General features: G+C 46.5%; 3 protein-coding genes across 3 annotated transcripts; all 3 read left to right on the forward strand.

The window, feature by feature from the left end:
- Positions 1-3,484: 3,484 nt before the first annotated feature.
- PADG_00700 (uncharacterized protein) lies at positions 3,485-4,000 on the forward strand (the record flags this gene model as incomplete). Its single annotated transcript, XM_010757636.1, has 1 exon — positions 3,485-4,000. The coding sequence occupies one exon, from the start codon at positions 3,485-3,487 to the stop codon at positions 3,998-4,000; it is 516 nt and encodes a 171-aa protein (XP_010755938.1).
- Positions 4,001-6,419: 2,419 nt separating this feature from the next.
- Positions 6,420-10,367, forward strand: PADG_00702 (uncharacterized protein; the record flags this gene model as incomplete). The annotated part of the gene is made up of 2 exons (XM_010757637.1): positions 6,420-6,634; positions 6,746-10,367. 2 exons carry the CDS (start codon positions 6,420-6,422, stop codon positions 10,365-10,367), a joined length of 3,837 nt encoding a protein of 1,278 aa, XP_010755939.1.
- Positions 10,368-12,173: 1,806 nt separating this feature from the next.
- On the forward strand, positions 12,174-13,621 carry PADG_00703 (uncharacterized protein; the record flags this gene model as incomplete). The annotated part of the gene is made up of 3 exons (XM_010757638.1): positions 12,174-12,449; positions 12,580-13,371; positions 13,484-13,621. The coding sequence occupies 3 exons, from the start codon at positions 12,174-12,176 to the stop codon at positions 13,619-13,621; spliced, it is 1,206 nt and encodes a 401-aa protein (XP_010755940.1).
- Positions 13,622-14,686: the final 1,065 nt, after the last annotated feature.

The following is a 14,686-nucleotide window of genomic DNA, read 5'->3' on the forward strand; positions in this document are numbered from 1 at the left end:
TTCAGATGGCGGACACTGACATTTGAAAAACTGACCCGGGGATACATACCTAGGTAGGTTAGGTTCTAGGAGGATATGATGGACAGGAAAGGGCCCAAAAAAATTGAGAAAGCGACGAGTGAATGATGGTCGAACGGCTTCGAATTCTGGGGGTAGAATAAATGGGGTCAAGCTGCTACAGCGAGTTAAATAACTAAGTAATTAATACTGGTGCCGTTGTCAGCGAATAGACAACTAAATCCATGCTAGGTATGGATGCGGATGAAGCTGATGGGCTGCGAGGGTCTGAATGATTCTTAGCAGCTGACGATGGAGAGATGGCTATATATATCCGTATAGACGTAATGAGTAGGAGAGGGAGTGGGGAGTGGGGAGTGGGGAGTGAGTGGGAGTGGTAGATGATGTTGGTGGTGGTGGAGGTTGTTGGAGATTGTTGGGGAGTGTTGGGGATTTGTACTGTTTTAGCGGTGCAGCCAGCCCAAAAAGTCCGACGAGATGTCTTAATGATCAGTTTATTTTTTTGTTTTATTGTTTATTTTATTTTGGATGGATTTTGGGGCTGTTCACTGCCAGCACCGTGTCTACTGCGACAACCTTGCCCCGTTTTGAATGCTTTCTAATGGTGATAACTGATGTGATGTCAGAGTTGAATCATTTTTATTGACCGTCTCTGAATAAGGTTGCAAGTAAATTAATTCACTTGTTAATAAAGTCAGTTGTAACTCAATTCTCTGCTGAGATCTTTTCAAGTGCAACATCATTGATGAATGGGGAAGTTATTTCATTTCAAGCATGTCAACGCAATAACTACAACAGGCACAATGCCTGTAAAAAATATAGAGAACAAATCCTCTGCAAATACATCATCACCAGTAACTAACTATATAACTAACAATCCTCCTTATCCCTGAGGAAATTTGTTCCTCTTTAAACAGACCTCTCCCTGATGCATCTGCAATGTATCATCCATGGAGACGATTTCAACATCCTATGCGCGGAATTGACTCCTTCAGGCCTCAGTTATGTTGGACGAATAGTTATTCATCATCGATCCAGTTGATGGCTAGTGCTGTTCATTTTCTTTTCTTTTCCCGACTTTTGCTTTTTCTTTCTTTCCTTTTTTTTTTTATTTATTTTTTTTTTTATTTTGGGCTATGCGTAAGTTAGTTATCCCCACAGTCTGATAACAATTATCATTGGCTTTTCCCGCCACTTTCTCCTGCCAAGATGCAGATATCAAGTTTATTTCACGCACGGTATCTGGTTATCCTCAATTTTCCTGCAATCTGCTTCCCACACACACACACACACACACACACACACACACACACACACACACACACATATATATATATATGGCTCGAGGCGGTGGTTGATATCGGGGACCTGCTACTCAGCTCTGCTAAGATCATGGATATGGGTGAATGAAACATTCTCCCTGGCAAACTTTCCTTCCCTGTCTGAAGGTGGGCCGGAAGCCTAGAACTTTTGGGGCTCGCTGGCCCTAGGGCGTTTGGAGATGTTATATGCGCTTCCAACGAGGAATATCCACATAATTTCACCCCCAGACCCGTGGAGAAAGGCCGTTGTTAAGTGTCTTTGCAAGTATCAACTTCAAATGCTGACCAGGCCCTACACATTTCACACTTAACTACACATTTGTATGATCGACTTACTTCTCCACCCTCTCCTTATGTACCATTCCTGCTTGAGACCGTTGAGCCCACTATTGTTGCACGAGATGGATTACTTCTGCCCATGATATGCCGAATTGTTGTATATGCGTGGCGGAGAGGAGTTATCTCCCCAGAAGATGCAACGTGAGCGCTGTCCCCCTGAACAGACACTTCCATGAAGGCAGCCGACCTTAGTGCTTACCAATATGGAGTTGTTTAATTCTGTACATATCTGCATATCTTTCAGCCCGCTGTTGTCTGCTTTAATTTCTCGATGTCACTTTCAGCCTTGTCCCAAAGAAGGTTCTTGCTTGTCTGTATCATCTCCTTTCCTCTTCTTCCTGGCAATTTCCCCCATCCTATCCCATGGGCCATCCATCATGCCTCGGATGATTATTTATCGCCAGCAGCTCCAGACTGGCGTCAGCCCCGCGTTAAAGCAAGAGATTCTAGGCAGTCATGCTGAGCCTACGGGGTAATGGATGTCCGCAGCGTATTGCAAACCATCTGCGTGACGTTGGGTTTGGCAAACACTTCTGCTAGCAATTTCATCCGTTATCAGAGTGGACACTTCCTGATCAAAGCAGTCGAAGTTGGCATAACATGGAGGTGGTCATGAACGGACTAAGCGGGCTGATTTAAAGCGCACGATGATATCGGAATGTCGATGGACGTGAGATTCACTGGGTGATGCGATATGCAGCCACACAATGTTCGAGCAGGGCGACGAGGGAACGACCATACATCCCCAGCCCTATCATCTGAAGAACCCCTGAAGTTGGAAGATGGATCATAACGCCTAGGAAGTAGATGTAAGTACGTTTATATGTCCGTGTGCATGTAAGATGTCCTCCTCGACATCACCCTAGGGTGCCCTCGAGTGAGCGCACAGGCCTCATGTGAGATATCATATTCAACTGTGTTCCTTCGAGGTGGTAAGGACGTATTATACAGGATCGAGCCAGCAAAGGATAATATTTTGATTGGGAAAGTTTTTGGAGACATCCAGGACCATGTTTCCATGTTTCCGCTTCCGCGCAGGTTGCTTTTGCTGCCCCTCTAGGACCATCACCTGCATCCTGAAGATGTCTCCAACTAGCTAGCCTCCTCTCGCGCATATAGGAAAGGCTATGCTCTGAAGGCCTGGCGCAGAAGAGCATAATATGGACCGCGTGAAGTAATCCATCCCTTCATATCCATGTGAGTACTTAGGTCCTGTTTAAATCCTTCGTCCTTCGCTCAATCACCTGCTTAACAGATAGAAATAGCGGTGGCATCGCCTCTGTTTAAACTGCCTCTAGTGCAGGTTCAAGAGGTAGAAATACTTCCCCAGTGAGCCCTTCTTGAGTATATCTGTTCGTACTCCCCAATGAAATCCTAATGCAGGCTCGGATCACTCACAGCTCTTTTATCGGTCAAGTTTAATTTAATTCGCTGTGATGGGCTGGAAACCGGCAAGAGTACGGAGTAATAGGAAATCAAAAATCAATGTCAGGTTTTTAGACTGTGACTTTGATATTTTCTTAGACAGATATTTGGTTTTCAACACTCTTGAAGGACTGCAGTATCACGTGTTCAAATCTGGGCTGCAATAGGATCACGTGCGGGCCATTCAAGCGGCCCTGTTTCAGAGTATTGACAAGGTCAAACCTTTACTTATTGCTTATCCTTCAATTTAGCAGAGAGCAGCCGATTCCTTGGATCTTTCTTCTCGCGCGCACTACCCGGATCGTGCGAGTGTCTTGCAACGCATTTCTCCACCCCCCGGATACCGCACCCACTTAACGGCGCCAGCAAAAGGCTTCAGCATGGCTCAAGAGAATCCTCTCAACCCACCCATCCCAAGTCAAGAAAACCCGCGATTCACACTCGAGCTCGAATTTGTCCTCTCCCTAGCGAATCCCCATTACATCTCTCACCTAGCCGTCGCTTATCCCCATCTCCTCGGAGTGTCTTCTTCTGCCTCCGCCTCAGCTTCATCTCGCGCTGTTGGTGCTGATGATAGCTCTCCGTCCACTCCTACATCGGATGCGCAATCATTTGCCGCATACCTTGCATACCTGTACTCGTATTGGAAGCGGCCTGAGTATGTGCAATTCCTGACACATCCTGGCGCGACGTTACGGGCGTTGCGACTATTGCAGGACGAGTCGTTTCGGCAGGCTGTCATTCGTCCGCAAGTTATTGAGGCATTGTTGGGTGTTGGGCCGGAGAAGGGGGGAATTGCTGGAGTGAGAGCCGGAGCTGGTGAGAAGGAGAAAGAGGCGCAGAATGAAGCTAGGGTGCCAGGCGGTCTTGAGGGGAGAAATGGGATTGAGGCTTGAGAAAAGCAATTGGTGGGGAATTTTTATCGCTTTGCGAACCTTTCATGGAGGTTTACCTTTGTAGCATATTTTCCGTCCGGCCCAGAAAACGATGTCTATGGTTGTGATATATCTCTTTGGGATCGAGTGATGGGAGAGGAGATGGAATACTGGTCCAAAACGTCATGATGTTTCTGACGCCAAGTTAATCGCATGATTGGGAGATGGAATACTGGTCCAAAACGTCATGATGTTTCTGACACCAAGTTAATCGCATGATTGGGTGCTGACAATAACAACCACGCTATGGGACTCCCGGATGCTAGCCGCCTCCTCCACACCGACGACACGTTGACAAAAGCTTCGATCCCTCAGGTATGCATCTGCTAAAGAGGTAATACTGGTGCAATAATGGGGGTACTGCAAAACAAAAAACAGGGCGTGGCATAATTCCCCCATTTGTTACCGTTGATTCCGGGCGGATCGGCGCAACAGTCCTTGTGACGGAATAAATCAAGATCCCTCTGACGCGGGAAATTTTATCCGATGCTTGCTTCGACTTGCTGGGTAGGACTGGACTCTAGAGCTGTCAAATCTGTCAATGCCATCTTAAACATGCCAATGAACCAATGGAACCCCTGGAAATGTGGGAACATGGCCCAAACACAGTGTACAAATTAGCATTGGATATGCCTGATGACCCCTTACGGGCTTTGGGAGGTCCAGAATCCACACAGAGGCGTGTGAGAATTCATTGTCACTCTTATTGCCGATATCAACTGAGTCTATATAGCAAACCCTATGGGGCTTCTCAAGTTTTCTGGTGCTTATCTGGTTGCGGAGATAATTGCATGGATGTGGGGTAATTCACCAGAAGGCAAGTAAATGCTGTCTTCAGCCCTTGCTTGGGTTCATCTGGTTGCCGTTCGAGTGGGGTGGCCGCGTCGTCTCCTCTGCTGACCTTGCAAGGACCCAACACAGACGGGGATGGTACAAGAGTAATATCTACAATGGCTTTTATGCGGTTAGACGCATATACTATATAGATAGTATTTGTTGCGCGGGAATATACTTCGCCATATGGCGGTTTGGCGTTGCAAATCCTGGGATGAAGCTGAATTTGGCAACCATATACTATTAACAGCGGATATATTATGGGAACGGTCTTAAATCCAGAGCACTCTATATCAGGCATAATTACAGTTAAATGTGGTTTAGCAAAGCCGTTACATGGTTTTAAAATCTCGGCTAGAAAAATATTTCTGAGACCCTAACCCTTTAAACTAACCTTTCCCTAATCCCTAATCCTCACCCCTAATCCTAATCCTAACCTAATCCTAGCCCCTAATCTACCCTTACCCCTGATGTTGAGGGGCGGTGAGGTTGAAAACAGGTGCATTTAGTAGTAATCAGCAAATATGTGACGGTTGGTTCTTTTAGATGGGGAGGGAGGGAGTGACCGTCGAGTTGAATCATGGTTTTAAAAAGTGGGCCCCACTTATAAACTATATTCACGTTCAAACTGTAAACCCCTCCAGATACCACCACTTCAAGGGGAATCAATCATTCGAGTGCAACACCGATGAAATTCCGAGTAGAGCTATTCGTATTTGGAGAATAAAATAGAGAATTGGCTTCGTTGTCTTTGCATCTCTTTCTCTTTATTTCATTGTTTCAGTTATAAGCTTCAAAACGGCCCGTTTTTGGGTGAGGTTGGTTACCTATTTCTAGACGTTTTATTCAACGTATTGTTCTGTACAGGTAAGCCGATGATGAGGTACGGATACAAGCCACGCATCCCCGTAATACCCGCCGTACTGTGATATATTCGACATTCGCCTCTTCCCAACTCCCCGTCCTCGAAATACCTCCGAGAAACCTTCGACCTCCTCCTCCACCCCCCCAACGCCTCCACTTCCCAACTCCCAGCTGTACTCCTTGATACGATGCGAGTGGTATAGACCACGAGCACTGGCTTTTGAAAACACACCTCTTCCCCCTTCCCCCCCCGGTTATGGAATTGTCCCTCACCTCTTCTCCATGCCAGAACTGGCCCTGATCAATCCAGCTGCTCTCGCAGCCCCCATTTCGCGTCGTTGGTTCCGCACCATTCCTGACCACTCGCCCCGGACTTAACATACTCCCGCAGCGAATCTGTCCTTTCCGCCAGGGCCCTACAACACCCAGCAGTTGCAGTCGCGGTGCAGTCTGTTTTGACTGTCGTCGCTGCTTCACCTACCGCCCTTCCCCAACTTGTCATGTAACATCTTCGTCATCATTATCATTTTCTCTCTCTCTCTCTCTCTCTCTCTCTCTCTCTCTCTCTCTCTCTCTCTCTCTCCTCTTCTACACCTTTTTTTTATATCTAAAATTTTTGATTTTATGTCCCTGGACAATAATTACGTGGTAAAGCGAAGTACAGAACAGAGCAACTGCACAAATGCACTCCATCCATCAGTCATGCCGACCGAAGCATCAGGTCTTGATCTTGAAATGCTATCCCAAGTTCCAGAAAGGTGTGCAGGAGGTCAAACCCAATTCCTCAGAGCTCAGCTACCTCCTCTACTATGCGAGCACGCGACGAAGCAAGCTCCAAAAGGTGGGCGCATTCCTGGAGAAGAGAGCTGCTAGGGATGTGTGGAGGGGGAAACTCGGGTACGTGATTGTCGCGAAAGAATGCTTAAGTCGACCTGTCCTGTTGTTCCTTGATTGCGGGATGCTGACAACTATTGCCTTTTTTCTTTTCTTTCCCTTTTTCGTTTATAGAAATGTCCAAGTTACTCTCCAGATTCTTGCGGCACTCATTGAGAAGATTCCACGCGACCTACCCTTATATGCGCTTTCTGTCCTGACAATAATCGATACCGTTCTCCGCTCGAACGATCTGTCAATGGTGGAGGAGACCGTGGAGACTTTCGATGTGTTTTGTCGTCATCAGGACATGGCCGCCCTCACTGCTGATCAACAATGTGTCAACCTATATCGAGAAATTGTCAGAAATTATGCTAATTTTGTTTCAACTGAATCTACGACTCCATCGAGAACGTCTCTTGCACTCCCGCTCCGTCTGCGATGGCGAAAAGTTGGCTTGCAGGCTATTAAAAGTGTAGTTAGCTCCGAAGCCCTGGCGTCGGACGGGATGAAGCAGTTGAATATCGTGGTACCAGTGATCTTGGATAATCTTTATTCTACTGAGGACTTGCTTCCATTGCAGGAGAAGGCTTTGACTTCAGAAAAGTTAGAACGGGAACTTGCGCGACGGAGAAGAACGAGTACTGCCACTGTCCAGACGGCCGATACGACGGATGGGGACCCGACTACCGCTTCAGGAACCACCGCTGATTCGGATAGAGTCGCTGAAGTAGAAACCAGGGTGTTGGCATTACGCTGTCTGGAGAAAATTTTTGCAACTGGTAGCAATAGGAGCCAAATTCGTATTGCAACCTCCCTCCTACTGCAGTTCATTGTGAGCAAGCGGCCTCCCCGTCACTACAACCTGGAACAACACCCCGATTCTTCTGCTGCCGGTGGTAGCTGGGCTACAAACTTGATGGAGATAATCGCCAAGTGGTCACCTGTGCAGGAACGCTTCGTTATCCTCATTACAAGTATGGAAATGCTTGTCAACACCCCCATGGTGGACGAAAAATTAGAAACGCAATTGATTCTTGCTTCGATGGTGGATTGGTTACTGAGCTCCCCCAACAATCTTATAGGGCTGAGCGTCATGGATGTTCTCATTAGCTTGCTTCAACGTCTTCTACTCCTTTTACAGCTTGGAAACCGCTCAATGAGAATGGTGGACCAACGCCCATCTGGGAATGTCAATCAACTTCCAAATGTCGAAGAAGCCGCGGAAGAACCGTTCACAGAGCCGAGCGCTCATTGTATGCGACAAGCTGAGGATTATGGGACAGTTATCCCGTGGGAGTTGCGCCTAGAATTAGTGGAGCTCCTGCAAAAGTGTGTCGGGTCTTTGGCCACCCATATTTACTACGCTGAACAGGTTTCCGACATGATTCGAACGATTGTTTCGCGACTCAAGCCATCTACAGCATCTGAGCTGTCAAGTAGTGAGTCTGAAGGTGATTTGACCATTGCTTTCGGCAGTGCAGAAGATGTGGGAGCGGATATATACTTCTCCTCTCCGGCAGCTCGAGTGGTAGCTTTGAGATGCATCAAGAATATTTTACTTGCAAATGTACGCAAGCCCGAGACTGCGGCGGGAGTCGATACGCGTAATCGAGTTAACATATGGGTGTGGGAGGGTACCCAGTGGCTTCTACGAGATCCAGATCGCGAGGTTAAACATGCATACGTTGATGCATTCCTTTCCTGGTTGCAATTAGAAACAACGAGAGATGATTTCAGGACTACGTTTGAAACCAACAAGAAAGCGCCCAAGCCAGGTCCGAAACGTGATGTTTCCGAGCCATCCGATAAATTGACGAGGAGAATCGTTTCAACAATATCTCAGAGAGATAAAGATGCGGCAATGGCTACATCTTGTTTTCTCCAGCTCCTCCACCTTACGATCTACGATATTGCGACGGAATGTGCTACCGTGGAGTCCGATATAATGCTCCTACACCTTCTGTTGGCTAATCTTGTGGAAAATATGGGGGTTAATGCCGCGAAGTATGGGTTACCGATGTTAATGAGACTGCAGGATGACTTTTTGTCCAACGATGAAACAATTTCTGAAACTGCTAGGCTCAATAATTCCAGTTTGGTTCATGGATATCTGTGGGCGTTGGTTGAGAAATTTGACCTTGAAGGGACGAACATTGGCGATGTTATACTTGGTGAAATTTCCAGGCGGAAGAAGAATGGCGCTTGGTTTGACAAAATACAGTTGCCACCACGACAACTGAATTATATTGAACTCTCTGAAACATCGAATTACATACAGAATGTTCAATTACGCCTTGACCGGAGCATCTACACCTCTTTCACAGACCTCCCTGAGCTTGTAGCTCAAATTGAAAATGCCTACAATACTATTGTTAAATCGCCGAATACCAGTCCAACCAACTTTTCGGGCCGGGTATTTTCCATTCCAGTTCTTTCTCAGGGACATGTCTCACTCGCACCAGGAAGAGTTCCACCGGAAGAACAACTTCCAACGACAGTGAGGGAGCACATGCTATCGCCGTGGTCGAAGGAGGACTGTTTAACTACCATGATTTCAGATAGAGCGATATCATCCTCTATTAGCGGTTCGAGGGCTGGCACAACTGGGACACGAAACTATCATGCGGCAAATGGATATAAAAACGGCAACGGATCGACTACCGAAACGGAGCCTATGCCTGCTAATCCGCAACCGCCTCATCACGATGGCCCTATTTTAGCCCCGGTTGGAACCGCGGGCGTTGTTACCGGCTTGCAGAAATTAAGACGACAAAGTGTCCCTACAGGATCATATACCTCGTTTGCAAGTTCGAGTCGAGATTCGACAGTGAGAGTTAATGAGCTTCGCCGGGTTCTGTCTGTGGTAAAGAGCAGCAATGTCCGCCACTCCAGCCCTCTTCGCGGCCGTCAGATCATGCCTCGGGGAGTTGGAAGCAGTGGATCTAGCTCGGAAAGTATAGACAGTGATGCGTTTTCTGCCTCTGATGTAGGCAGCACAGCTGCTGGTGCCGGCGCCTCTTCGAATAGGTCTCAATCTCGTCGGGATAGTCCAGAAACTCCAAAGGTCTCCCCTTCCAATGGGGCACCTAGCGAAGAAAAAGATGGACTTGAACATGTCAGCCGTTCGCCATCCACTGATATCCCACCAGTCCCTCCTCTTCCTACCACCCTCGCAATACCGGGCGGGTTCCCAACGAATACCTCAAGTGTTTCCTCACCAATACCGTCACCGCCGTATTCACCTGTTCCCTGCGATCGTCCCTTGACAGCTCCATCTCAGCCTCGTGCTCGACAAGCTACGAAGGGTCAACCCACCGTCAGCACCACACCGCGGCAGAGCAGATCGTTGACTAGACAAAAGTCGCGAACGGCTGCTTACAACGGCTCTTCTGTTCCTAAACAATCTACGGCCCCTGACGATGATACAGCTAGAGCTACATCTACCGGAAACGGCAGAGCATTCTCCAAGCATGGACACAGATCAGTCAGTCTGGGTCGACGCGTAGATGTGGATAAACTGCTTAAAGGTCTACTAGACGCCCCTGAAACGGAGCAAGAGGCAAACGGCGATGTCGTGGAACTTGGTGGTACAGCCTCTCAAACCTGCCCGTCTATACGGATCAGTCAACAGCCCCCTGTTGGTGGGGATGACGGCTACTACCTTGGTAGAGAGAGCCAGACTGTTACCCGAGTTCGCAGTGTTAGGGGGATGGGAAGCGGAGTGAGAGGAACCATTGCACGACCACCTTATTAAAACAAGCCAGCCATATTTGTTAGCTCATGGTTTGCTTGTTTTCTTATACCATTTATCTTCTTTTTTTCTCAGGTCTTCTACTGGGATACTTTATGTTATATTGGACATTTTTTCTTTTCCCTTCACTTCTCTTCTGTCTTCTTTTTCTTCTGCCCCTAGAATGTTTTTCTTTTATTTCTTTTCCCCCCCCCCTCTTTTTTTTTTTTTTTTTTTTTTTTCTTTCTCTCTTTTCATTTCTCTTCTGTCTTCTTTTTCTTCTGGCCCCTGGAAAAATTTCTCTTTCCCGACCATGGTCATCACGCATATATTTTTTTTCTAAATTTACAGCTTTTATTTCCTATCCCTTTCTGCAGCCTTTCCTTCTACCATAAATTCCTTCTATTATCTGCTATACCTCTATTGAAAATGGCTTAATCATTTTTCAGTTCTCGTACCATAATTGTCTGCTTTCTGCCTCTTCTTCATTTTTTTCCCGCTCTTTTTTATCTTTGCTTGATGAAAGTGGTTCATACATGTATATGTTTCCATTTTCATGCCACTAAGAACTTCCGATTTTGTGAGTGTATCCTAGTCAGGTTTGAATTTTCTTTTGTTTTTTTCAACAATGCCCCTTTACCCTTCTTTTACCCGGACCTATTATATGTTAGAAAAGTCTCGAGGGCACCAGCGGATACAACTTGGTAGAAGGCTACATAAAAGGAATGGAATAGATAATAATTCAGTATTTCATTTTTTCCCCTCTTTCTATGTCCCCCCACAGTTTCACCCCCCTCTGTTGCGGTAAATCACAACTCCTTACTTTCCGGAGAGATCACAATAACACCTCTATCCCGGTCGTCAATCATCTTCAATTCTTAAACGCCCCGCTGCACAACATATCCCCATACTCATATGCCGGCTGAAACTCACAAAGACTCAGGATCACTCTCCACCTTAGAAAAATATGTGCTCGAGTTGCCAGTGGCGTTTGAGCTCGTGGGAGGTGAAGTTGGGGATACCTGGGAAGGATAGATTTTTGGCATAGATGAATTTTTGCATATCACACCGCAGAAGATATAGATCGCAAGAAAAAGCAGCGGAAAGAGGCCTCTGCAAGATCTTGGACTCAGACTCGCTGTCATATTTAGATAGACGGCTTTATTCCCGAAGAGGGTTGTACTTGAGCTCATCGGTAAAGGATCCATTCATGTTAATAATGCATGATATCAGTCGATAACCAGTGAAGAGGGCTTGCGAAGTGGGGGGTGCGGGGCAATGAAAGAAGAACTGCATCGGTAGTAACATTGGAAAAAACGAAAAAAAAGTGGAATGGTTTCAAAAAGATAGAATATGCAAGATCATGGATAAAGGAATCAAAACACTGTACAGTATAAAGGGTGGTAGGATACCTGCTTGTGAAGATTCATTAGGATAAGCTAACTGTAATTCTAACTAGTTGCCAGAAATCCGACGTGGGTTGACGCGAAGTAACTAACTTGGTTATTTATGACAGACTCAAGACAAATGAACGTCTCCAATAAGCACGAAATTCCATCAACCCTTCGCCTCATTCTCTAAACAAATCAATCAGTAATTGGCATTGATTAACGAACAGGTTATGAGAGGGGAGATCAATAATTGTTGTGACTGAGAAAAATAGAAGAGGAATTAGTTATCCAGAGTCTTTCCATGCTTTGCCACTTTCAATATCAGATCACTACAAGGCAGAGAAAGAGGAACACAGCTTTCATCCGTCGGGACATATATTGTTCTTTTCACTTGGTTATCCTCCTTGTTAGCTTCCAAGTACATGGAGCGCATTATATCATGGCAGGTCAATCTGCGGCAGCGCAGCCAATCCTCGCCTCTGCCCTTCTAAGCGCCGCCCTTCGAAATAGCCATGTCCATGGGCTCCAACACCTTGAAAGCGGGGAGAGGGAGCCATGGGACCTGATTAGGGACATTGAGGAGGGAGTATCGCTTCTCCCTGCCCAATCTATCCTCAGTTGTGGCCGGGTTATTGGGATATCTGGACTGCAGTCTATGGGAGCGAGGGCCCCAAGAGAGGGAATGGATGATGATATTCGATCTTGGGTGGATGAGGTTGGTTAAAATTTCATTATTTTTTTCTCCACTTGTTTTGCATGAGCAACAAGTATACATATCTTCCCTTGGTGGGATGGACGCATTCGTCTTATATTATATTACTATTTAGAAGCTAACAGTTCAGAAGGTCTCGCAACACATTCTTGTTACCCTCCTCAGCAAATATACCCCTGGTCTGTCTCTTCCAAGGGCATTTTTAATCCAGTACTTTGATTCACGACCCCTTACGTCTCAGAGTATATATCCTTCCATTCAACAGCGACTGCCAGACCACTCAGCGGAAGAGATCGAATCAATCCTTGGCAACCTGCAAACACACCGCGTGTATGATTTTGATGAATTGCTCCAAGCTGTATCTCAGGTGTCAGATACTCTATTTGAGTTCAACCAATTGCACAGAGGGCTAGAAAACAAAGAAACGGAGTGCAGCTCCACACAGATCCTCCTACTGATCGAAGGTATAGATCAATCGCTTGAGGAAACCATCCGCTTCTCAAACCCAGGGGCAGCGCAGGCCCGTCTCATCCCACTTCTCAGGACGCTGACTGTTCTATCACGAACTTATGCTTCCTTCTTATCTGTCATCCTTGTCAATTCCATCTCTCTACCGTATATTCCTTCAATAGATCTGGCTCGGGAACGGGTTTCCACCGACGGGAATGATACAAATGCCTGGAAGCGACAACACCGCCAACATAGCCAGCAGTTGGATCTGCAACAACAACAACAGCACCACCTTAATGTCCCTGTGCATTCTATTTTTGCGAAGATTCCCGAACGGACAAATCATCATTCAAAGAAAATCGCCCTATCCACATATTTGTCTCCTCTCGCGCGGTCGTTGGACCAGGGCTGTGACGTGCACCTCCTAGTTTCCCGAGTTGAGGGGCAAATGGTCATTGAAGTCGCTAAGGATAGAGTAGGAGACAAAGTTGGGCTGTGGTGTGCGTTGTGACCACGCACAGTCTGGGGAAGGCAGGTTTGCTTTTCTTTATCTTTCCAACAGGCGTCCCTGGATATATAACTACTAGGCAGCCTATCGACCGTCGGCTTACGGACATTTCAAGAGCGATCCACGCTGGTTCGAACCGTTCAGCAAAATCCAAAATATCTTCAATTTCCTTATAAGCCTATTTCAACGCATGGGAATTGCCATCAATTCACAGTAAAGAGCAAGAAACCTTATAGAACAACTTATCCTCTCGAAGCATCAGCGTCTATGTTCGCGGATGGAACGCTCCATGGAGACTGGGTTATTTTGGGTATTTCTTAGCAGCGAGATACAGTTCCATGTTCGACGAAAAGCTGCTGGACTTTTATCGACCAGCGATGTTACGGATCCTGAACTTCACTTTGAACTTCACTTGGTGACCGTATGCAGCTCATGGACTAAGTGCAGCAGCGTGAAGTGGACGAGCTTGCAAGGTTCAAGGTCCCCCAGATCAGGACGGAGAGGACGTTGACGATCACTAACTACTTAACTTAACTAGTTAGTTACCCTATCGAAAAGCTACTTGAATTGTGATTTTGTTTCCTTGACATCTGCGTTGTGACCTGATAAGTCTACTTAAACAAAATAGAAATAGATCTTATCGCGGAACAATTTTTAGCTAAGGCTCAAGCCAAACAGTGTTTTCTGACGATTTAATGCAGGCTGGCGAAAGCGGCGTTTCCTTGTCGCTCGGGCCTGGTTTCCTCAGCCCTATAAGTACTCCGTAGTTATCTCCTCCTTACCCCGCCATGTCTCCACATTGTCCTGAGTCAAATTCGACAACCCAAATCTCTGATGAATAAGTGATCTATAGTATATGACTTACATTGTGAAGGACCTTCCTCATCTCTACGAATCCATTAAACTTTCAAGGTGAATATGGATATCAAGGTCTTGATCCAATCTGGTGGTGACATACTGGACCTCTATTGAAACTCCAGCAGAGTGTTACAGGTACTCGCCGACGATGGATGGATCTTGCTGAAGGACGCCAAAGATACACACGCCGTCGAGTTGGCCGCGGATAACCAGGTGAGAAGCTCCGCCCTTAACCATACTTCAAGCTGGTTGAAGAAACCTAGCGCGTCCGTTACCCCCTTGCTCAAGTGAGACCTGACTTCCTATCTGATCTGCCATTCCTGGTGCCCGCTTCTCTCCTGGAAAAAAACTCCTCATTTGAGCGCTTCCCTGAGTGGGAGAAGCTTGCAGATATGAAAGATGAGGTCCTCTGAGTGACTGCTTA

The sequence above is a fragment of the Paracoccidioides brasiliensis genome (assembly GCF_000150735.1).
Source record: "Paracoccidioides brasiliensis Pb18 unplaced genomic scaffold supercont2.1, whole genome shotgun sequence".
Taxonomy (NCBI): Eukaryota; Fungi; Ascomycota; class Eurotiomycetes; order Onygenales; family Ajellomycetaceae; genus Paracoccidioides; species Paracoccidioides brasiliensis.